The following is a 23,748-nucleotide window of genomic DNA, read 5'->3' on the forward strand; positions in this document are numbered from 1 at the left end:
GTGCTTTCTTAAATGGTTTTATAAATGAAGAGGTTGAGCAACCTCTAGGTTTTGACAATCATATTTCTCCAAATCATGTTTTCAAACTCGCAAAAGCACTATATGGACTTAAATAAACTCCTAGATCTTGGTACGAGAGACTTAGTGGTTTTTTGATTGAAAAAGATTTTTCAAGAGGAAAAATCGACACAACTCTTTTCATTAAATATGAAAATGATGATACTCTTTTGATTCTGATTTATGTTGATGATATAATATTCGGTGCTACTAATGAAAATATGTGTCAAGTTTTTGCTAAGACTATGTAGGAAGAATTTGAGATGAGCATGATGGGAGAACTTACATTCTTTCTCGGATTGCAAATTAAGCAAGCAAAAAGTGGGACATTCATCAATCAATCAAAATATATTAAGAAATTACTGAAAAAGTTTGTGATGGAATGTGCTAAAGAAATTGGAATACCAATGAGTCCATCAACTAAACTTGATAAAGATGAATCCGGTAAGCCAGTTTACTCGAAAATATATCGAGGTATGATTGGTAACTTATTATACTTAACAGCCAATAGACCAGATATTATGTTTAGTGTGTACTTATATGCACGCTTTTAATCATCTCCAAAAGAATCACATTTAATTGCAGTTAAGCGCATTCTTAGATATCTTAGTGGTACAATTAACCTAGGGTTATGGTACCCTAAGCACACGTCTTTCAATCTAATCAACTACATAGATGCAGATTATGCTGGCTATAAAATAGATCAAAAAAGTAATAGTGGAGCATGTCATTTCTTAAATCATACACTAGTTTTCTGGTTTAGTAAAAAATAAAATTCTGTTACACTATCTACTGCTGAGGCAGAATATGTTGTTGCGGGTAGTTGTTGTGCTCAAGTTCTCTATATGAAGCAACAACTTGAAGATTTTAAACTCATGTATAATCACATTCCAATCAAATGTGATAATACAAGTGTTATAAATCTTTCAAAGAACCCAATACAACATTCTAGAACTAAGCATATTGAAATAAGATATCATTTTCTTCGAAATCATGTGCAGAAAAATGATATAATAATAGAGTTCACAAACACACACGATCAGTTAGTAGATATTTTCACAAAACTTTTAACAGAAGATAGATTATATATGGTCAGCAGATAAATAGGTATGATGCATGCTAAGAATATTTCTGAAAAGATAGACCATAGTCAATAAAAATATAGAGAGATTTTTTAAATACTTTTACATAAACTTGAGATTCTTAGCCTCATGTTTGAGACACTCATTCTCTTTCTACAATATAATGTCATTTTTATCCATGGGAACCGGCAAGCGGAATGAAGAATCTAATAAAGATTTCAACTGTTTATTCTTCGGCCAAATTATTCCTTCCCTTGTGTGAGACTCTTGAACAATTCGTTGAAGTACAACAATTTGTTCTTTAAGTTTTTCAACTTTATGATTTCTGACTTGTAGCCGCTGAGAAAAAGAAACAATAGAGGAGGAGTAGCGAGTCTCAAGACTCACCAAGTTCTAGATAGTATCAGAATCTGACTTATTAGCCAAATTATTATTTTCTTGCTGCAACATGACACCAATGGCAGCTGCAGAAAGGACAGGAGGTTGATGTATAGAATACCTCATGGATGAATCCAGATGAATGTTAGAAGAATGTGCCATTGAGAAAAGAATTGAGAGCTTAAAGCGAGAATGTTGAAGGAATACAGATGAGTTATAGAGATGAGAAGAAAATTTGATGCAGATTGAATGAACTTTAAGACTAATTTTATAGATATAGCATAAAGAACAAGACAAGCTATCATCCAATCAAGGAGAAATGTGATTTTTTTTACCAATCGGTGAAAATGACATTTTTTTTTATAAACTTACAGCCTTCAATCTCGTTTGTTAACAATATCAGGTGATTTTTTCAAATCTCTAGCCACACTTGTCGGGTCACGGACGGATCCATTTTTTTCCAACTATCTACAGTTTCTATTAACGCACAGTTTTTTTCAATCAATTTACTTGCTGCGGATCCTTTTTAATGATGCCAAAAGGGGGAGAAGTGTTAGACTAGAACATTAACATTGTTTGAATTGCTAAACTTGTTATATATGTTTGAAATTATATTTATATTTTTGCTTGAAAAACTAACGCACATTCTCAGGAGGAACTTAAATATTAATATAGGTTTCAGGTTCTATCAAGTATTTGTCATCATCAAAAAATGAGAGATTGTTGAACCCAAGGTTTCAATATTTGTGTAATTATATATCTACACATGAATTTTTATGATAACAAATGAATTCAAATAATAAAGGAGTCTCAAGCTCAAGTTGTCTACACAATGGAGTCAAGCATATCAAGAAAACAAGCATGAGTAAGAAGGGAACAAGTTCACATTAAAGTCATAGAGTAATGTTGTAAATCTCTTAAAAATTCGAAATTAGGATTAAGGTTCAAAATTAATATTTTATCATAAAGCATTAAAATACATTTTTCACATGTGCATGAATATTTTGAAAGATGATTGATTGTCATCTTTCACATGTGCATGCCTTGATTAAATATTTGAACTTTAAAAATATTAAAAATGATTGATTGTCATTTTTCACATGTGCATGTTTTATTTGAATATTTTTAAAAGTGATTGATACTTTTTTTGAATTATATAAAAGGTAGATGTTTTTGTTTGAAAATTTTGAAAAGTAAAGTGTGCTCCTTTTGTCATATGCAAAAAGTAAAAAAATTATGTTTGAATTTTTTGAAAAGTAAAGTGTGCTCCTTTTGTCATATGCAAAAAGTAATGTTGTCAGAGCATACAACATTCATTCCAAACTTTCGTTTTCTCTTCTTTAAGCATTAAGCCCTAATCCTTATTCATTTTGAAAGATATAATTTTCACTGTATTGTTCTTATTGAGGAGTTTTTTTGATAACTTACCCACTATCAGCTCTTATATCAGTAAAAGGCTGTGTATAATTTTTGTGCATGTAGAAAGTGTTCTACACAGGGAATAGTTGAATCACCACGTGTAAACTGATTGCAAGTGTAGAGGATGTTCTACACGGATCCTTTGTAACGGTGTGGTTCAAATGTGTCATAGGTTTCTATCTCCACTTGAAAGAGGTTAAATAGTGAATTTGAGAATTTTCAAGGGGTAGCTTGAGGCGAGGACGTAGGCAGTGGGACCGAATCTCGTTAACATACTGAGTTTGCTTCTCTCTTACCCTTACTCTTTATATTTATTGATATTTCATATTTTGTTTATATTTTATATTGTATATTTGATTTATAATTGTTATTTTTTTAATACAACTCAATTCATCCCTCCTCTTGTGTTAATCATCTGAGCAACAGCTCCCTCAACTTTTTAGGATTTAATGAATGAGGTTTTTAGACCTTATTTATGAAAGTTTCTATTGGTATTTTTTTTTTTTTTATGATATTTTGGTTTATAGCAAGACATTACAGGACCATCTGCAACATCTAAGTATTGTGTTGGAGATTCTGCAATCTCACCATTTCTATGCTAAGGCATCTAAGTGCACATTTAGGAGCAGGGAGGTGAAATATTTGGGGCACCTTATTTCTAAAGAAGGGGTGATGGCAAATCCACAAAATCTAGCAACTAGCAGGAATGAGCAATTCCCACTAACCTAAAAGCCTTAAGACGTTTTTTAAGTCTAACATGTTATTATCGTAAGTTTTTGCAGGTTATGGCATGAAAGCAACACTACTCACGGCATTGCTCAAGAAGAATGCATTCAACTGAACTGACAAGGAAATCTAGGCCTTTAAGCAGCTCAAGGAAGCCATGACAAATCCACCAATTCTTAAGGTACCAAATTTTACTAAGTAGTTCATTATTGAGTGTGATACTTCGGGGAAAGGGTTAGTTGTTGTATTTATGTAAGAGGGGCAGCCCATAACTTATCTGAGTCAAGCTCTTAAGGAGAATAACCTGACCCTATCTACTTATGAGAAAGAGTTGTTGGCATTGGTTATGGTAGTGAGAAAATGGAGGCATTATTTATTAGGACAATTTTTCGAACTCCTCACTAACCAGCAGGCTTTGAAGCATTTATTGGAGTAGGGGATAGGAACCCTAGCCAAGCAAAAGTGGGTTTCTAAGTTGTTAGGATATGATTTCAAGGTGGAGTATAAAATTGGAAAAACTAACACTGTTGCAAATGCATTATCCAGATTACCATCCATAAACAACCCAAACAGTTCCTCAACCCACCCAAACCTCAACCAATCCATACCAAGCCCAAACACTACCTCAAGCCAACCAAATCCCACAAAGTCCAACCAAACCAACCATACAAGCCATAAGCATGTTACCAGCCAAGTGGATAGAAGAATTAAAGAGAACTCACCCCCAAGACCCCCAGTTGCAAGAGCTGTTACACAACTATCATCAACGGGCTTGGACCTTTCCCATTACCAACTCCAAAATGATCTCATTTTTTACAAAGGGAGACTTCATTTAGGAACTTTGGTACCCTTCCAGCAGCATATCCTGCAACAATATCACAACAATCCATTAGGGGGCCACTCATGAGTATTCAAAACTTATTCAGAGTTAAAAAGAAAAAAGAAAAAAAAAAGAATTTTACTAGCCTGGTATGCGAAAGGATGTAAGGACCTTCATCAGAGAATGCAACACTTGTCAGAGGAATAAGGTTGAAACCCTTCACCCTGCAAGTTTACTTCAACCCCTTCCCATTCTCAAGAAAAATTGGGTGGATATCAATATGGATTTTGTTGAGGGATTACCACCATTAGAAGGGTATATAGTAGTGATAGTAGTGGTGGATAGGTTGAGCAAGTTCTCCAATTTACTACCCCTACACCACCCATATATTGCTCTGAATGTGGCTAGGATATTCATAGAAAATGAATTTAAGTTACATAGACTTTCCCAAACTATAGTCAATGATAGGGACTCGGTATTTACAAGCCGATTTTGGGCAGAACTATTCAGATTGTGTGGAATAGAATTGTTACTGAGCTCAGCTTACCACCCTCAGACTGAGGTGGTTAACAAAAACCTTGAGTGCTATCTACGGTGTTTTACAAGTGACAGACTAAAAGATTGGAAGAAATGGCTAACCCTAGCTGAGTTCACTTATAAGACATCAACACACTGTTCTACCCAACTGAGCCTCTTTGAGATAGTTTATGGGTTTCCCCCACCACGATTATTACCTTACAAACCTGGTGCAATTAGAGTACATGTAGTGGAAGAGGAGTTAATAAATCAAGATTTCATCAATAAATTAGTTAAAGAAAATATTTAGGATGCATAACTAAGGATGAAACAGCATACAAATACTAAATGAACAGACAGAGAATACCAAGAAGGAGATTGGGTATACCTACGCCTGAGACCTTACTAACAGATTCAGTAGCACTCCAGTGAAATCTCAAGTTGTCCCCAAGGTACTTTGGGCTGTATTGCATCCTCTGCCATGTAGAGAAGGTTGCGTATCACTTGGATTTACCTTGAGAAGCCCAGATCCAAACTTGGAACCAATGTTCAAGCCCACTCTCAATTGCTTAGATGACACCAGAGGGGGCTCTAATGCCAAAACCTAAGACCATCCTGGAGAGAAGGTTGAAGAAAAGAAGACGGAGAGCTGGCGTCAAGGTTCTCACTCATTGGAAGGGCTCCACCATAGAAGATTCAACTTGGGAAGACCCCGATAATCTGAAGAAAAGGTTTCCAAATCTTGTGGGCAAGATCTTTTGAAGAGAAGGGCACTATTAGGGTTTCAGACCAAGACACGAGAGTAGAGGCAAAGAGGATGAAGAAAGCTTTTGGAATTTGAAGACCATAAAATGAGATGCCTTTTATATTTAGGGTTATAAGGGTACAATTGTCTATTTGTTTATTAAGTAAGACATTTCAGTAATTTAGTCTTTATGAACGATTGTTGGACCAAGTCCTTAGCATAGTGGTCGTGGACCAAGTGGGCTAGTTAATTAGCTAATGGGTCAGTTAGTGATCTATTACATTTTATTGTAATCTTTATTTAAACAGGTAGTTAATCTATGTAATGATCATCAGATTAATTATCTAGAAACTTTATGGAGGCAATGGCTCCTCAAAAGCCATAGATTTTACTTTTCAAATTCATCTTCAATTTTCTTGTGTCAAGGTGCATTACAGTTGCTCGAATGGTTTTCCAACTCTCTCGGTAGATGAAATAAATTACTCCCGTAGTTGAAAATTGACAAAGGAGAGAGATAGAGCCAACGCCATCAATTTCTTGATAATTCTCCATCCATTGTCTTGCAAAATCTATGAAAATCTGTCTCAATGATTGTTGACTTACATGGGATTCACCCACTCCAACTAAAAACTTCTCATCAAAGTATGTTGTTCTATGTTTCACACCATATATGAAGCCAATATTTGGATGGAACGTAAGTTCTGGTGGCTTCTTAAAACGGCGAGAACGAAATGATGATCAAGAGAATTTTATCAACATAGCTTCTAGATAGTTTTGCTGTGGGCTATTTCAAAAGCCCAAAAAGGGGTCCATTTTGTATCAGTAAAGCATAAAACATTGCAAGGAAGAAAACATTGCAATGCTTCGAATTTTGGTCGAAATGTCGTTGACTTCAAGTCTTGGCCGAAACATTGCAATAAAGTAAACACAATTTTTCATAGGCACAAGATATGGTTGAAACACAGTTCAAATTTCAAAGTAAACACAATTTTTCATAGGCACAAGATATGGTTGAAACACAGTTCAAATTTCCAAATAAGACATTTTTTCCTCTTGACCATTTTTCCAATTTGAATGCTTTATTTGAGTGAAACCAATTTTAAGCCGATTTATGCGGAGAAAATGTCAAGTATGCAAGTTTGAACTCCACTTTTGTATAATTAATAGATATATATGTAACCAAGCATATTATCACTAACATACATAATCAAATACTATATCAATATATGATTCTATCATATATATATAAATATATATATACTAACACTAATACTAATACTATTAATAATCCACTATATATAAATAATTATATAAATTATATTATATTAGTAGTTATACTAATACTATATCACTATATGATACTATAGTAGTAGTAATTATACCATATTATCACTAACATATAATATTAGTAGATAACTATGTACATATTATTATAGGAATTTACTATACATCAGCCACTATTTATTTTCACACCACACACTTATAGTTTTTTATAAGGTGTAGGGATGCTTTTCATAGGATATATGGATATTTTTTATAAGGTGTGTGGTATGGAGTGGTGAATAATAACTGATGAGAAATTTTTTTTATTATTATATCATTATATCACTATATAATATATATATATATAGTATTAGTATACTAACTAATACTATATATAATTGGCCATAATGGGTGTGGATTACTAATAGTATACTTCGTAAGTAATCCGCTATATATATAAATAACTATATATTATCATTATAGTCTATAGTATTAGTAGTTATATTAATATTATATTATTATAGACTATAATACAATTATAATATATCATTATATTATCACTATAATATATGTATATATATAATATACTGAAAAAACTATATCAAAACTAGTAAAACTGAAAGTATCGATACAATATCAATTATTCAAATCTTAAAATCAATATATATTAATTTAATTCTAAAATATATCTAAAATTGGACTGAGCCAAACCAATTACACCCCTATTGCTCACTTAGATATCGGACTTATACCCTATTATATATGTCAATATGTAATTTAATATATAAAGATAAATAATACGTTAATAATTGAAAATTAATATTCTTATTCTTATTCATATTAAAGAATAAGTTTATGTTAAGAAAAAATAAACAATAAAATTAAAATTTCATGTTATATTAATTATATAATGTGTAACATACAGCATAAGATTTAAAAAAATATATAATATAAAAGATTATATCTTATATATTCTAAGCGGCAATAACCATGCAGGAGTTGTTTAACTCTTTTCTGCCCATTTTGCCGCTGCTTTTTGTATTTATTCCCTCTGTTTCTCTAGTCTGATCTCTGACAATTTTGACCCTGCTTTTATATTTATTTTCCTTTTCTGCCCCTTTTGCCATTCTAGGTTTTCAAACCTTGAAAACCAATACCGAACTGATATTGAACCAGTTAAGTTAACCTTTTCAACGCAGTTCATTCATTGTGTGCACGCTAACTAGTCTCTTCTCTCTGCCTCGTCAATTTTACCCAGACGAGGATTCCCATCTGTAATTATGGAAATAGAGATTAGAATTTTGAATTTAAAACGAGAGTTTAAAATATTATTTTTAATATTATTATTATTTTGAAATTAAATTAAATTGTTTATTATATTTTGTGTAAAATTTTGAAAAAGTTGTAATGATGAAATGAAATTTTTGAATTTGAGATGAGAATTCTCATCTACCAAACCTGTCCAAATTCCAGACATAACACCAAGAATATTTCTTATTCTGCTGAGCATTTATAAATACAACAAGTTGAGATACCGCAAAGCGTGGAATAGGTAAAGATCAAAACTAGACTTGGGCAAGAAATAGTTACTCCAAAAAGGAAATAATAATAATAATAATAAAATAAGAGCAAAAAAGGAATTTAAAGTTCTACATTGGCACTTGCACAGCGTGGAGATGTACTGTTCTTTCAGTATGTTTACACGTATACAAACACTGGAGAGAACAAAAAAAAAAAACCATTACCACATATGCAAGACTCAAATTTTATTTATCATGAACAGAATAAATTAACCTGGCAGACTTACACAATTTTCAGTTCCCAGCAGTTTCTAATGGCATGACTCTAGTTTTCTCTTTTTAGCAGCTAGGCAAGATCTCAGCTATGCACAAATCAACATAATGTTTAGGCAAGGATAAACACAGGAGAGACATTATCTGCTAAATAAACAGAATAAAAAATGCATAGGTAGCATTGTGTTTGTGTACACGGTACAGTTTGGACAAAAAATTATAAGCATGAACCAAGAAATGTGATTAAATCCACAGAATATATGCACCCATGCACTGTCACATACATGGCATCAAAATGGGGTCGTAAGGGAGACTTGATTAGTGATTGGGTTCATTTATTTGAGGAAATTAAAGGAAAAGCAGAGAACTTTCCTAAACAATCATCTCCAAATTTTTTAACTACCCTTTTTGTGCATTTTAGATTTAAAGGATAAATCATTGAGAAAGTAAATGCAAGAGATATCAAGACTACCTTTATGCATAACATTCCATTAGAAGGAAAATTAGGACCAACAAAACTGGGATTTCATACCTTCTCAATATACTTCAAATGCAGTAGAACCAGTTTTGTTTCCACCTCCTGATAAGGAAAAACGAGTATCAAAATTTAATTAAAGGCCATATATCGATGCGGGGAGGGAGAGAGAGAGAGAGAGAGAGATGCCCCGCGTCTATAAAATTCGAATCCTGAAGATTTTTCCATGGCATTGAGCTGGTCGCTATTACAAGCTACAGGAATTTCTTTGTGGCCAAGTTTGTTTAAAAATTTTGCACGTCTCTGATATCCAAATTTTTGGGCCCATTTTATGACGATACTGGACTCATCTAAACAAGTTTTTAAGGATTTGTTTGTACCTCTAGCTACTGGGTTATTTGGGTCTCCTCAAAAACAATGAGCGAAAACTTGGGCCTCCTATACAAACTTTTCAAATTATATAAAGAAAAAATCTGTATTAGCTATTAGCATAGATGATAGCACTAAGCATATTCTAGAAGAACCGTAGAGAAGCATTTCTGTTATTCTCTCCAATTCTTGTAACTGTCTTTTATTTCTTTTTTATTCCATATTCTCTTGTAAGACTGTATATATAAACACGTGAAATGCAATAGAAAAGTACTGTGAAAATTCAGCAAATATGGAACTCTGATATAGTATCAAGAGCCTTTCGACCACTAGTCACTTTGTCTTCATGGCCCTTATTCCGATTCCCCATCCCACCACTTCCCTTGCTTCGTCCTTTTCTAGTATTGTTTCCACAAAATTAACCACAGATAATTACCTTCCATGGAAGGTACAAATTTTATTTTATTTTTGATAGGTAAGAGAAAATATTATTGATATGAATGAAAAAGGCATGAGCCATGTACACCGGAAGTGTACAGAAAAACACCTAAATACATTCTAGCTATGCTGAATCAAAGACAAAAAATCATGAGCATTATCCCCATTTAGTACAATAGCCGAAAACCAAGATAGTAGAGTATGCAGAAAAAAATTCTTCAGCTCCACTCTTGTTCGTTCCTTATCCTCAAAACACCGGGCATTCCTCTCTAACCAAAGACACCACATGATACATAACAGAATCATCTTCCACGCCGCAGCCACATGATGACAACCTTGCAACTTCCTCCAACAACCCAACAGGTCCACAACCCTCAGGGGCATCACCCAAGGAACATCAATCTTTCGAAAGATCTCATCCCACAACCCCCTAGCTACCTCACAATGCAATAGCAGGTGATCCACAGATTCACCATTCTCTTTGCACATATAGCACCAATCTACCATGACACAACCCCTCTTCCTCAAATTATCCGTAGTCAAGATCTTCCCAAGAACAGCACTCCATATGAAAAAGGCAACTTTGGAAGGCACCCGGGACCTCCATATATTTTTCCAGGGAAACGGAATATGATCCCATGGAAGGTACAAATCACTGCCTATTTGAGAGGTCAAGACCTCTACAAGTATGTTGATGGTTCCCTTCCTTGCCCACCTCAATTCTTGTCCACCTCTTGTCTTTTTCTCGGTTATAGCTCTTCTCATAAAGATTACAAATGCTTAGAGCTAACTACAAACAGACTTTATGTGTCTAGAGATGTGCTATTTCATGAAAAATCTTTTCCTCTATCCAAATCGCAGCCCAAACCCGTGTCCTCCTCCCTTCTCATCCAACCCAACTCTAAGGCCCACTTACCCATCCTCCCTTCATCCCACATTCGACTCCTTTTCCTTATCCACCTAAGTCGTCTTTCTCCTCCCGATCCCCTGTATCTTTTCATTCTAATTCATCTTCTTCAAACAATTCCTCTTCTCCCCCTATTCTCGTTCCACCCAGATCTCCTATCATAACTAGAGCTCAAAATAACTCCTCCCGTCCCTTTGTTCGTATCGATGGCACGATCCCCTACCCCACTCGACAATGTCTCACAGTCACAACCACCATCCCCGAAACCCCTTCCAGCTTTTCTGTTGCCTCCAAAATACCCAAATGGCGTATGCCATGAACGAAGAGGATAAAGCCTCATCCAGAACCACACATGGACTTTAGTTCCACCTGATGGTGCTTCTAACATTCTGGGTTGCAGGTGGATCTACCGAACCAAATTTCTTGCAAATGACACCATTGACTGCCGGAAAGCACGACTGGTAGCTAAGGTCTACCATCAACAGGCTGGAATCAACTACAACGACACCTTCAATCCAGTCGTAAAAGCACCCACCATCCAGTTGATCATCTCCATAGCAGTGTCTTGTGGGTGGCCCTTGCAACAAATCGACATTCAAAATGCCTTCCTTCATGGCTCTCTCTCTGACACAGTGTTCATGCAGCAACCACAAGGCTTCATTGATCCGGTCCATCCCAACAATGTGTGCAAACTACAGAAAGCCATCTATGGCCTTAAACAGGCACCACAAGTGTGGTTTGCCCAGCTCAGCTCGTGGCTTCTAGGGTATGATTTCGTAGCCTCCAAAGCTGATCCATCTCTGTTTATTTTGTCCAATGGTGCTATGCGAATCTATCTTACGTTGATGACATTGTCATAACATCCTCCCTTACCTCTGCCATTGACACACTCATCAGTGACTTGAGTAAAGCTTTTCCAATCAAAGACTTGGAACCCTTGTTTTATTTTCTTAGTTTGGAAATAGACTATACACGAGATGATCTTTTGCTCTTACAGAGAAAGTACATCAAAGACCTTATCACTCGCAGCAACATGTTGCATGTAAAACCAATGCCGTCTATCACTCCCGAACCAAACACTTGGATCTTGACATTCACTTTGTAAGGGATCGTGTTGCAGCCAAAACACTTATTATTTCCTTCATTAGCTCCAAAGACCAGCTTGCAGATGCTCTTACAAAACTAATAGTTGCTGATAAATTTGTTCAATTTCAACAAGTCTCAATGTCGTTGATATTCCCTTGGACTCGAGGGGGCGTATTAGCATAGATGATAGCACTAAGCATGTTCTAGAAGAACCGTAGAGAAGCATTTCTGTTATTCTCTCCAATTCTTGTAACTGTCTTTTATTCCTTTTTGATTCCATATTCTCTTGTAAGACTGTGTATATAAACACGTGAAATGCAATAGAAAAGTACTGTGAAAATTCAGCAAATATGGAACTCTGATATTAGCTCTCTAGAACAACAGAGAACGGTATCCTAGCCCACCGAATGCATTGCTCAAATTATAAAGCAACATAAAACATTCAGCATTCGTTTAAGCTAATAGAAACAAACTAATGCTGGAACCCACAGTAACTTGCCATTGGTTGTTTCGGTTACAAACAAGTTTCAAGACCTACGACTACCACATTAACATGCAAAATGACACTAAGCAAGTATAAATTTATAATGGTCTGAATCAAAAGAAAATCATTCGGGAGAGTTTTTGGTGATGAGCTAGAATACAAGACATGTTATTACCTGCGGAACAGCACAGTCGGAATGGCTTGGGTCCCAACGAACAGCGCACGAACAATCCCAGTCAGCAGTTTGGACTTCAGAAAGTGGAGCCCTGTAACATAATATCTCGCTAAAAGTTTCTCTAACGTAAACTAGAGTACAAAATGCAGGCAGAGACTATTTAGCAGATCATGTACACGGACAACAGGGAAGAGAAAGATCATGCACATGCCAGATTACATGAGATGAAAAAGCATAATGTAAGAGAAAAATCTACGCAGTAGACAAGACATATAAATAAGGAGCAATAATGCACGTGAAGTTTGTTTTAGGATAAGAAAATAACATTGCTCACAACAATAGCACATACCTGTGTCTTATATGTTCCATAGGGACCTTAATTACTAAATGTTCTACTGTTCTGGGTCTTACTTTGTCAATCTCTTTGTTTTTTTTTTTAATTAAAAAAAGTTTGCAAAGACTGTTCTCTAGAACATCAATTCCTTCGATTATAATTGGTCCACTGAACATTAATGGCGTGCCCATAAACGAGGTGCTCTACCTCTATAGCCCTTGTGCCTTGCAAAGCATTTTTTTTTCACCACATTTTGAGATTAAATAAAATTTCATTTACTTGTAAAAAAGTACATATAAGCTATTCTTAGGTATCATGATTTGTTATTCCCACCTCATAAAGACGACTATATATTCCCCAAAACCAAGAAAAGCTATTTGCATGCATATGCACAATGCACAACCAAAAAGACATAATAACTATTCCAAATCTTAGATGTGCTATTCCCCATGCCAAAAGATTAATCAGCAAATATGCGAAAAGAAAAAATGGTATGTGTGCTTTTACCTGCGCCACTTTCCGCACATAGCCCCTTTAGCGCATTCCCGTGAGTCAGCATATAGGACTTCACGACATTGAAGCCAATTACTGATAGATTTCGGCTCGGTAAACTTGACAGAAAGTTTCACCTAACAAAGATAATTTGAAAATCGAGGAGAATGAGACTCAAATTTTTTTTAAGTACTTCTTGTAAAAAGAGTTTTACAATTTTTGCTTGTTCTCTAGTTTTTTTTTTTTATCCAAAAAGATAATTAATTTTAAAATAAAGTTAGAATACTCAAGAACAGGGTGTATAGTATACAAAGTTTTTCCTAAGAGTTACAATCTAAAAAATTAAAAAAATACTAAGAAAAGAAGAAGAAGAAATGACAGATACATCTGACCGACTGACTGACTGTTCAATAACCGCAAGAATAGACTACAGTGAGGTGAGTATAATATCAAGGGCGGCAGGCTATTCCTCCTTTCGCTTCTGATTGCGCACATGAGCAACAGAGTAGCATTATAAGCTATACTGCTCTTATGATGACTGAACGTCCCCTCCCTTTCCAACATAAATGCAACTCAACTTTTATGCTTTACAGATGTGAATATGATGCACACCCCCTTATGTCATATCCATACCAGATATGTATTTAACATTCAATTAAAGCATTTGTGCTTTCTGGGAAGCAACACACTCTAGTCCCAATCCTGGATTTCATACACAATCTTAAGTTCTAGCATTGAATTGAACTCCCTGCTCATTTCCCCCCTACCAAAAAAAAAAAAATGAGAAATGATAGAGTTATTATTTTTACAACTATACAATAAAATAATATTATTTTAATTTTTTTTTTACTTTTTCTTTTGATTTGATGTTTAAATTTAAAAAAAAATGTTATTATATTTAGAATTGTCAATAAATTGTGAATAGGTTGTAAGCTTATCACTTCATACGAAAGCACAAAAGCAACGCTACACACAGCCAAGATGCAATTTAGGAGGAGGAGGAGAAAAAAACCTCCAAGTAATGTCCTCATAAGTCATACCACGCATGAACCTAGCAATCAACACTGGGTTCCCCCAATTATAGAAGATAGCAGTACAAGTCTACAAATAAAACAAAACAACATATATTGGCAAGTTTTCAAGACCTAAACATTTTTCAAAAACTTAGCTAAGTTGAAAACTCTATTTCATTAAAAAGAAAAAAAGAAAACTCTACTTCATAGGTTGGAGCAGAGCTTGCTTACATCAGTGTCAAAAGTTTCAGATGGATCCATTTCAGAAGGTTCACCAATGCAATTGAAATCACTGCACAAAAAATATCAATGTTAAAATAAGAATACTGGTAGGACATAATTAACTAAAGCATACGTAATGTGAACATCGACAAGGCATATGTATGGCAAATCCTAAATGGACAAGAAAGAATACCTGTAGACACATAAAATACACACACAAAGGGTAATCATAATTGTTGAATTTGGCTTGATTTCCTGCTGAAAATGTGTTTTTTGGGGCTTGGCTTGACTGTGGCTCGACCGTGGCTCGAGCTAAGGTTCCGCTCGACAGTCCGCTCGAGCGAACTCATCCAGAGAGTTCCGCTCGACCTCCGCTCGACTGTGCGCTCAAGCGAAATCTTCCAGAGAGTTCCGCTCGACCTCCACTCGACAGTCCGCTCGAGTGAACTCATCCAGAGAGTTCCGCTCGACCTCCGCTCGACTGTCCGCTCGAGCGAGAATGTAACCCTAACATGCACTCGACACTTCGCTCGACGTCCGCTCGAGCGAATGTTCTGAATTAGCGCCTTGTCCTATAAATACATCATTTTCTCTTCATTTTGAGGTGTGTTCAGCAGCCAAGAAAGAGAAAGTTTTGAGAATCCTTTTGTATACAATCCTAAGAGTCCATTGAGTGTATTGGAGCTTTAGGATTGAGGATTTTGTGATCAATACACTTGTACTCCATCTTTTGTTCATAGTGAAATCATTGAAACCGACCCCGACAGTGGATGTAGGCTCACATTGAGCTGAACCACTTAAATCTTGGTGTTCTTTGTGTGATTGTTGTTTATTTTGTTGCTTCCGCTATTATTTACTTCAACTTAGCCTTTGTTTGTTCGGTCCATTCCCAACAAACTGGTATCAGAGCGTCAAGCTCTTTGCAAAATCTTGAGGAATGGCTATGGCAAAGTTTGAAATGGAGAAATTCGACGGTCAAAACAGCTTTAGCTTATGGCGCATCAAGATGAAAGCTTTGTTACGACAACAAGGCTTGTCGAAAGCTTTGGAAGGGAAGGTATCCGAGGATTCTCCTGCACCATCAAGAGAAGAAGATGAGAAGGCACATAGTGTCATTTTGTTGTCACTATCGGATGGAGTTTTGAGGGAGGTTGCCGATGAGGAGACCGCTTTCAATCTTTGGTCCAAGCTTGAGAGCTTGTATATGAAAAAGTCGCTCACCAACCATTTGTATTTGAAGCAACGGTTATACACACTCAAAATGAAGGAAGATACTCCTATCTCTGAACACTTAGATGAATTTAATAAGATTATCATGGATTTGAGGAATATCGATATTAAGCTTGATGATGAGAATCAAGCATTAATTGTGTTGTGTTCGTTGCCGGTATCATTTAAAAATTTTGTAAACTCGATGTTGTATGGTAGAGACACCATCTCTTTGGTAGATGTAAAATCTGCTTTGAACTCTAAGGAGTTGAGAACAAAATTGGGTGTACAAGGCACGGATAATCAAGCCAGTGGTTTGTTTGTTAAGGGTTCATCTAGCAGGGGTAGATCACCTGAGAGAAGTTCAGAGAAGAACAGGAGTAAATCCAGGGGCAGTTCACAGTTGAAATTTAACAAGAAAAATGTTAAATGTTATTACTACCATAAATTTGGTCATTACAAAAATGGGTGTTCTAAATTGAAAAATAGAGAGGAAGGCACTAGTTCCTCTAATGCTGTTAGCGTTGCTGATGAAAAGTCTAACGGCGTAAATATTGTTCTAGCAATTAGTGGCTCAAATAGTCGCTATGGTGACAAGTGGGTCATGGACTCAGCTTGTACCTTTCATATGTGTCCCAAGAGGGACTAGTTCACTACCTATGAGTTAGTCAACGGTGGCTCCGTTTTGATGGGAAATGATATGGCGTGTAAAATTATTGGGATTGGTTCAGTTAGGATTAAGATGTTTGATGGGATTGTCAGGACATTGTCTAATGTTCGACACATCCCAAATTTGAAGAAAAATCTTATTTCCTTGGGCACTCTTGATTCTTTAGGTTTCCGGTACACCGGTGAAGGTGGAGCTATTAAAGTCAGTAAGGGCTCCATAATTGCAATGAGAGGAGATATGACAGATGGTCTTTATTTCCTTCAGGGCAGTACATTGACAGGTACAACTACAGTGTCTGTTTCAGATAATTCAGACTCAGACAACACCTGTCTATGGCACATGCGTTTGGGTCACATGAGTGAAAAGGGGATGTCTATCCTGAGTAAGCAGGATTTGTTGTGCAATCAGAAGATAGGAAAACTTGAATTCTGTGAACATTGTGTGTTTGGAAAACAGTGCAGGGTTCAGTTTACTATAGGAGTTCACAGAACTAAAAGTACTGTGGACTATATTCATTCTGATCTTTGGGGTCCATCTTCAGTTCCATCGAAAGGTGGAGCCCAGTATTTGCTTACCTTTATTGATGATTACTCAAGGAAGGTTTGGACTTATTTTCTGAAACATAAGAGCAATGTATTTGCTAACTTTAAACAATGGAAGGTTTTGATTGAAAATCAGACAGGCAAGAAGGTTAAGCGACTCCGAACCGACAATGGTATGGAATTTTGCGGAGGTGATTTTGATTAATTCTGCAAAAATGAAGGCATAGTGAGGCACCGCACAGTGAGACATACTCCACAACAAAATAGAGTAGCTGAGCGGATGAATAGGACTCTCTTGGAGAGAGCCCGTAGTATACTTTCAAACGCCGGCTTGTCTAAAGATTTTTGGGCTGAAGCAGTCAATACAGCTTGCTATTTGGTTAACCGCTCTCCAGCCACAGTTATTGGTTTAAAAACTCCAAATGAGGTATGGTCAGGTACTCCCTCTAATTATTCAAATTTAAAAGTTTTTGGCTGTCCTGCATATTTCCATGTTAATGATGGAAAACTTGAGCCAAGGGCAAAGAAGGGCATATTCATTGGATATGCTAGTGGGGTGAAAGGATTCAGGTTATGGTGTACTGATCCCAAATCACCTAAGTTTGTAATTAGTAGGGATGTAGTATTTGATAAACAATCCATGCTTAATCCGAGGAAGGAGTTTACTGTGTCTACAGGTGAAGAGCAGAGTAATGGCAAGAAGGTGGAGTCACAAGTTGAGGCTTCAAAAGGGATGCCAGACGACACCCAAGATCATGTCACTTCAGATGAGCATGATCCTGATTTTGATGATGGCGCACAGGGTGAGCAAGATTACAGTATTGCTACTGGTAGACAAAGGAGGCAAATCAAGCCACCTCAAAGATATGCTCATGCAGATATGGTGATGTATGCACTTACTACAACAAAGGACATAGATGGTCAAGAGCCTTCCAGTTATTCAGAAGCTGTCAAAAGTAAGGAGTGTGCACAATGGTGCGGAGCAATGACTGAGGAGATTGAGTCTCTTCACAAGAACCAAACTTGGGATTTGGTTAAGTTGCCTAAGAAGACGAAGACTGTTGGTTGCAAATGGGTTTTCAAAAGGAAAGAGGGAATCCAAGATATTGCAAATGCAAGGTACAAGGCACGCTTGATTGCAAAAGGCTATAGTCAGAGAGAAGGCATCGACTTCAACGAAGTTTTCTCTCCAGTTGTGAAACACAGTTCAATCAGGGTGTTGCTTGCCATAGTGGCAGCACATGACTTAGAGCTTCAGCAACTTGATGTTAAAACAGCGTTCCTGCATGGTGACCTGGAGGAGACCATTTACATGTATCAGCCGGAGGGGTTCATTGTTCAAGACAAAGAAGATCATGTGTGCAGATTGAAGAAGTCATTGTATGGTTTAAAACAGTCTCCGAGGCAATGATATAAACGCTTTGACTCTTTTATGATAGATCATGGTTATGTGAGGAGTAGCCATGATTGTTGCGTTTATTATAGGCAATTATCTAATGGGTCTTTCATCTATTTGCTACTTTATGTTGATGATATGCTTATTGCTGCTAAAAGCATATCTGACATTAGTTTGCTGAAAACCCAACTTAGAAATGAGTTTGAAATGAAAGACTTAGGTGCTGCAAAGAAGATTTTGGGGATGGAGATCCACAGAGATAGGAAAGCTAGAAAGTTGTATTTGTCCCAGGGAAAGTACATTGAGAAGGTTCTTCGAAGGTTTGAAATGTTTGATTCTAAACTAGTAAGTACACCACTTGCTACACATTTTAAACTTTCAGCATCCCTATCTCCCCAGTCAGATGAGGAGGAACGCTTCATGGCTAGTGTTCCTTATTCCAGTACAGTTGGCAGTATTATGTATGCAATGGTTTGTACTCGTTCGAATATTTCACAGGCAGTGAGTGTTGTTAGCAGGTACATGGCTAACCTAGGTAGAGCTCATTGGCAAGCTGTGAAATGAATACTCAGGTATCTGAAAGGTACTTCGTACCTTGGTTTAATATTTGACAGAGAAACTGACTACAATTCAAGGGTGGTTGGTTATGTTGATTCTGATTATGCTGGAGACTTGGATAAGAGAAGATCATTAATAGGGTATGTTTTCACTTTGTGTGGCTCTGCTATTAGTTGGAAAGCAACACTACAATCTACTGTTGCTTTATCAACTACAGAAGCAGAGTATATGGCAGCAGCTGAGGCTGTTAAGGAGGCCATTTGGTTGAAAGGTTTGATCAGTGATTTGGGATTACAGCAGGATGCAATTTCAGTATTTTGTGACAGCCAAAGTGCAATACATTTGACCAAAAATCAAATGTATTATGAGAGGACAAAGCATATTGATGTCAAGTATCATTTCCTTCGGGAAGTTGTTACAAAGGGCGTGTTAGAAATTCAGAAGATTGCTACTACTAAGAATCCAGCAGATATGAGGACAAAGCCAATTCCAATATACAAGTTCAAACTTTGCTTGGACTTGATTGGTGTTCGGGGTATGTGATTCCCTTAGGGGACTTGGTGGAGGGGTTTCGGTTTCTTGGTTAATGGTTTTTTGTTTAGGCTTGACGGAATTCAAGCCAAGGTGGAGATTTGTTGAGTTTGGCTTGATTTCCTGCTGAAAATGTGTTTTTTGGGACTTGGCTTAACTGTGGCTCAACCGTGGCTCGAGCTAAGGTTTCGCTCGAGCTCCACTCGACAGTACGCTCGAGCGAACTCATCCAGAGAGTTCCGCTCAACCTCCACTCGACTGTGCGCTCGAGCGAAATCTTCCAGAGAGTTCCGCTCGACAGTCCGCTCGAGCGAACTCATCCAGAGAGTTCCGCTCGACCTCCGCTCGACTGTCCGCTCGAGCGAGAATGTAACCCTAACGTGCGCTCGACACTTCGCTCGACGTCCGCTTGAGCGAATGTTCTGAATTAGCATCTTGTCCTATAAATACATCATTTTCTCTTCATTTTGAGGTGTGTTCAGCAGCCAAAAAAGAGAGAGTTTTGAGAATCCTTTTGTATACAATCCTAAGAGTCCATTGAGTGTATTGGAGCTTTAGGATTAAGGATTTTGTGATCAATACTCTTATACTCTATCTTTTGTTCATAGTAAAATCATTGAAACCAACCTCAACAGTGGACGTAGGCTCACATTGAACTGAACCACTTAAATCTTGGTGTTCTTTGTGTGATTGTTGTTTATTTTATTACTTCCGTTATTATTTACTTCAACTTAGCCTTTGTTTGTTCGGTCCATTCCCAACAATAATCAATAACACTGTGAAGCCCCACCAGGACATTATGGAATATAGAACGATATTCTATAATACTTATTACGTAAAAGCTAAAAAATAACAGTACTAGCTGCAATTCTGAAATAACAAATGAAGTCATCAAACAAAATAGACTAAGTAGATGATAATCCTCATAAAAACAGAACTGCAAAAAGTATCATCATCTTCTTACACCGGAAAAGGTCAACAAAAGCAAAAGCAAAATATAAAATAAAAACAGTGTACAAAGGACAATATATAATTATTCAGCTCTTATGATCTGAATAAACATAAAAATGGAAATAAATTGCCAAGAAACAAAACAGACACAAATATCAACAGCTAAGAGTTTAACGATGAGCACTAAGGGTAATAATATGACGTACTTGGATTGATCCGACCAGTTAGGAACTTTTGCCTGAAAGGCTTCACCAATTCGAACTTTAGATCTGTAAGGCTCTGGGTATTTCAACATGATCGCTATCGGACCCAGTCGAAATCTGGATGCACCCTCGTTGCAGTTCGCTTTTGAACAAGAATAGCAAAACCACTCATCAATTGGCAACATCTTCATCTCAGATTTGCAGCAACATATATGGAATGCTTCTTCACAACGATCACAAATTAACATATTCAATACATTATCTGAACGACCACACTGCTTGCAAGGCTGAGTATAGCCACTATCATTATCAATTCCAAGAATTTCTAGGGAAGCACAACTTCTTTTTGGGCAAACACTTTCCAGCAATCCATGACTCCTTAGCGTAGAGATGCATAGATCATCGAGAAAGGACTCTTCATTTGTAACCGTCGAACCCTGATTCTTACGGCAATCTGTAATGTTATTAACCTCATTAGTTTTGATAACAAAACCTATCCGAATATCCAGTTCCCATAAAGGGGTCAGATACAAGAAGCTTACCAAAGCTAACAGACTTGGAGTCAAGATTCACATCTGGTTTGTTAGAGAATTTAATTTCTGAAGAAGGATGCGTGCAAAAATTTTCAAAATGGAGAACTGAAGCATTGGCAGCATGAAACTCTCCAGCCAGATTCTCTGCTGAGACAGTAGGAGTTCCAGTTCCATCACCAATTGCATCCTCAGCTTGAGTGCCTGAAGGACCATTCTTATCTTCAAATACAGATATTTTATCAACTTCCGCCTTGAGAGGAAAAATTACCACAGAACTTTTCAGGAGCTTCCCTTGCTTGCAAATGAAATTTGACCTAGGCACTGTGTTCACAGTCAATAGCTCCGAACCACCCTGAGGGAAATTATTATTATTTATACAAGATTGCCTAGTTTCAGCATTCACCCACTCAAATGTTAAGTCTCGTTGTCCATGATTAGTGTTAAAAGATAAAGCTGCTTCAATTGAACTTGGGACAGAGCTCTGCAATAACATTTCCACGCTGGCAGTCACGCAATGCTCTTTTATCTCTTTTTAGTGTTTTGAAATTAAACCACTATTTCGCCAATCATTCACCTTGTCTGACAAAGAAACCACAATAGGAGAAATTACATAGAACATTATTAGAACCCAGCCGTCTACTTTGATAGGGAAATCCGACCAATGGTAAGCAGCTAAAATAGGGCAAGACAAAAACCGAAAAGGAAAGGCACAGGAACGCACCCACATAGTTACACAAAAACAAAGAAACAAAAGAGGGTTCAAAATTAAGCTTATGGAATCAATGGAATTGATAAACATAGGGTTTATTGTAAGATCATTACACAAGTTTTCTCATTTTTGTAATTTGAAGACTCAGTTTTTAAATTTTGCAAAATTGATATCTAAACTTAAAAAAACTAGTAATTAGATGCCCCATTAACTAACTGCAGGTACCTAAACTTCAAGAAACACACAATATACCACGTGTCATAATCTTCCCATTAGTTTTCTAACTGAAAGTTGAGGAAGTATTGATTATGAGTTTCTTGAAGTTGAGGTATCATTTTTGCAAAAATTGAAAATTGATGCCTCGAATTGTGAAACGTGAAAACTCATGTTCTGATTTTGCAATTAATCCATAAACAAATCTAGCGACAAGTACGGGCCAATGTTCAGTAGAAAAGTTTGAAATTTTGCTCTTCTAAAGGGAAATTATACTTTGTTCAGCTGAGTTTGATCGGCCAGCCTTTGGTTTAAAAACCGAGAAGGTATGATTGTACTTGCTTCTGGTTCATGAGTTTGTGTTCAGATTATGATGAGGTTCTTTTTCTTTCCATGTGTGTAACAGATGTGATCTCAAGTGGGTAAAGTACATCTTTTACAATAGAGGTTGACAAATCAAACTCAATACAAACCACGAATGGGTAAAGTGCAGCTACCCTCGGAGATGTATGCATGCATGTGCATCAGAAGAATACAATATTGTCTTTAAGATAAACATTTATTAGCAAAATCTTCTCATGCTTTGGTCGATTTTAATTTTAAGATATTGTCTTCAGTTTATTGAGGGTTCTTACTAGCCAGAAGTGTTGTGTGAAACAAATAAAGAGCCCTACGGGCTGTAAAAACAAAAGTATTACATTAACTGATTACTGAACTGTCAAGATTCTCTTAATTCTACTGCTTAATTCTCCGATCGCACTTTCTCATGGATTTCAATAGCTCTAGACATCATAATATCTTTTCATTAAAGCTTCAGATTCAATATGATTTTTGCCGTGCCTCCCACTACCCACTCATCAAATATTGGTTTGAACTCTTTCCTGTAACGCAATTTCCCCTAAAACACGATTTCCGCCCCGCAAGCATACGTGTTTGTACTTCGTAGACTGGAAAATAGTTCTTCGATTTATTTCTCAAAATCAAGCACTGAATTTTGCTGCCGAGAAAGCAAAGAAAAAAAAAAGACTGAATCATGAAACATCACGCCTCCTTCAGCATCTTACTAACACAACATAAATTTATCAACCATGTCTAGATATAAATCAAACTACTTATATATAACATTCGCGTAAAGAGAAAAAAAATAAGGAGCGACAATAAACACGTTAAGAAAGCCAAAAAAACTAACGTTAAAAACCCAGAGATCAGGACTGAGACGTACCGGAAGTAATTGAAGTGGTTGGAAGACTGGAACTATGCGTGGCACTCGAATAAATCTCTCCGTCTTGTGCTCTTTTGTGTGCGTGGAAATGGGGGAAGAGAGGGGGGTGTTTTGGGCGGTTACGCTTTGCGCCTTTTGAACTTGGTGTGCTTTTTCAAATCAAGCGGCCAAAACTTTGAAATAAGAAATAAATGGCGCCCTCTGTTTTCTTTTGGAC

The 23,748-nt window shown here is 36.6% G+C and overlaps 1 protein-coding gene across 3 annotated transcripts; it reads right to left on the reverse strand.

Annotated features, from left to right (window-relative positions):
• Positions 1–8,482: 8,482 nt before the first annotated feature.
• On the reverse strand, positions 8,483–23,725 carry LOC122297233. 3 transcript variants are annotated; one of them, XM_043107222.1, is made up of 9 exons: positions 23,532–23,719; positions 21,397–21,966; positions 20,858–21,308; positions 14,804–14,864; positions 13,575–13,696; positions 12,734–12,824; positions 9,332–9,379; positions 8,814–8,888; positions 8,483–8,721 (listed from the first exon to the last, which is right to left on the reverse strand). In XM_043107222.1, exons 2-8 carry the CDS (start codon positions 21,878–21,880, stop codon positions 8,838–8,840), a joined length of 1,308 nt encoding a protein of 435 aa, XP_042963156.1. In that variant the 5' UTR covers positions 21,881–21,966; positions 23,532–23,719; the 3' UTR covers positions 8,483–8,721; positions 8,814–8,837. The 3 variants fall into 3 exon arrangements, with proteins under 3 accessions (XP_042963156.1, XP_042963158.1, XP_042963157.1); XM_043107224.1 differs by lacking the exons at positions 8,483–8,721; positions 8,814–8,888; positions 9,332–9,379; positions 12,734–12,824 and adding an exon at positions 14,572–14,660 and having other exon boundaries at positions 23,532–23,723; XM_043107223.1 differs by lacking the exons at positions 8,483–8,721; positions 8,814–8,888; positions 9,332–9,379; positions 12,734–12,824; positions 13,575–13,696 and adding exons at positions 13,770–14,322; positions 14,572–14,660 and having other exon boundaries at positions 23,532–23,725.
• Positions 23,726–23,748: the final 23 nt, after the last annotated feature.

This window comes from Carya illinoinensis, chromosome 15 (assembly GCF_018687715.1).
Source record: "Carya illinoinensis cultivar Pawnee chromosome 15, C.illinoinensisPawnee_v1, whole genome shotgun sequence".
NCBI classification, from domain to species: Eukaryota; Viridiplantae; Streptophyta; class Magnoliopsida; order Fagales; family Juglandaceae; genus Carya; species Carya illinoinensis.

What these genes read in the sequence shown, in the direction of transcription:
- LOC122297233 (XM_043107222.1), bottom strand. Translation starts at nt 21,880, where the DNA reads ATGTTATTGCAGAGCTCTGTCCCAAGTTCAATTGAAGCAGCTTTATCT. An exon ending in AACTGGTCGGATCAATCCAA is followed by an intron (nt 14,865 to 20,857) that starts GTACGTCATATT and finishes TTTTTTGTGCAG; the next exon opens with TGATTTCAATTGCATTGGTG. An exon ending in CCGACTGTGCTGTTCCGCAG is followed by an intron (nt 9,380 to 12,733) that starts GTAATAACATGT and finishes TTTCCTTATCAG; the next exon opens with GAGGTGGAAACAAAACTGGT.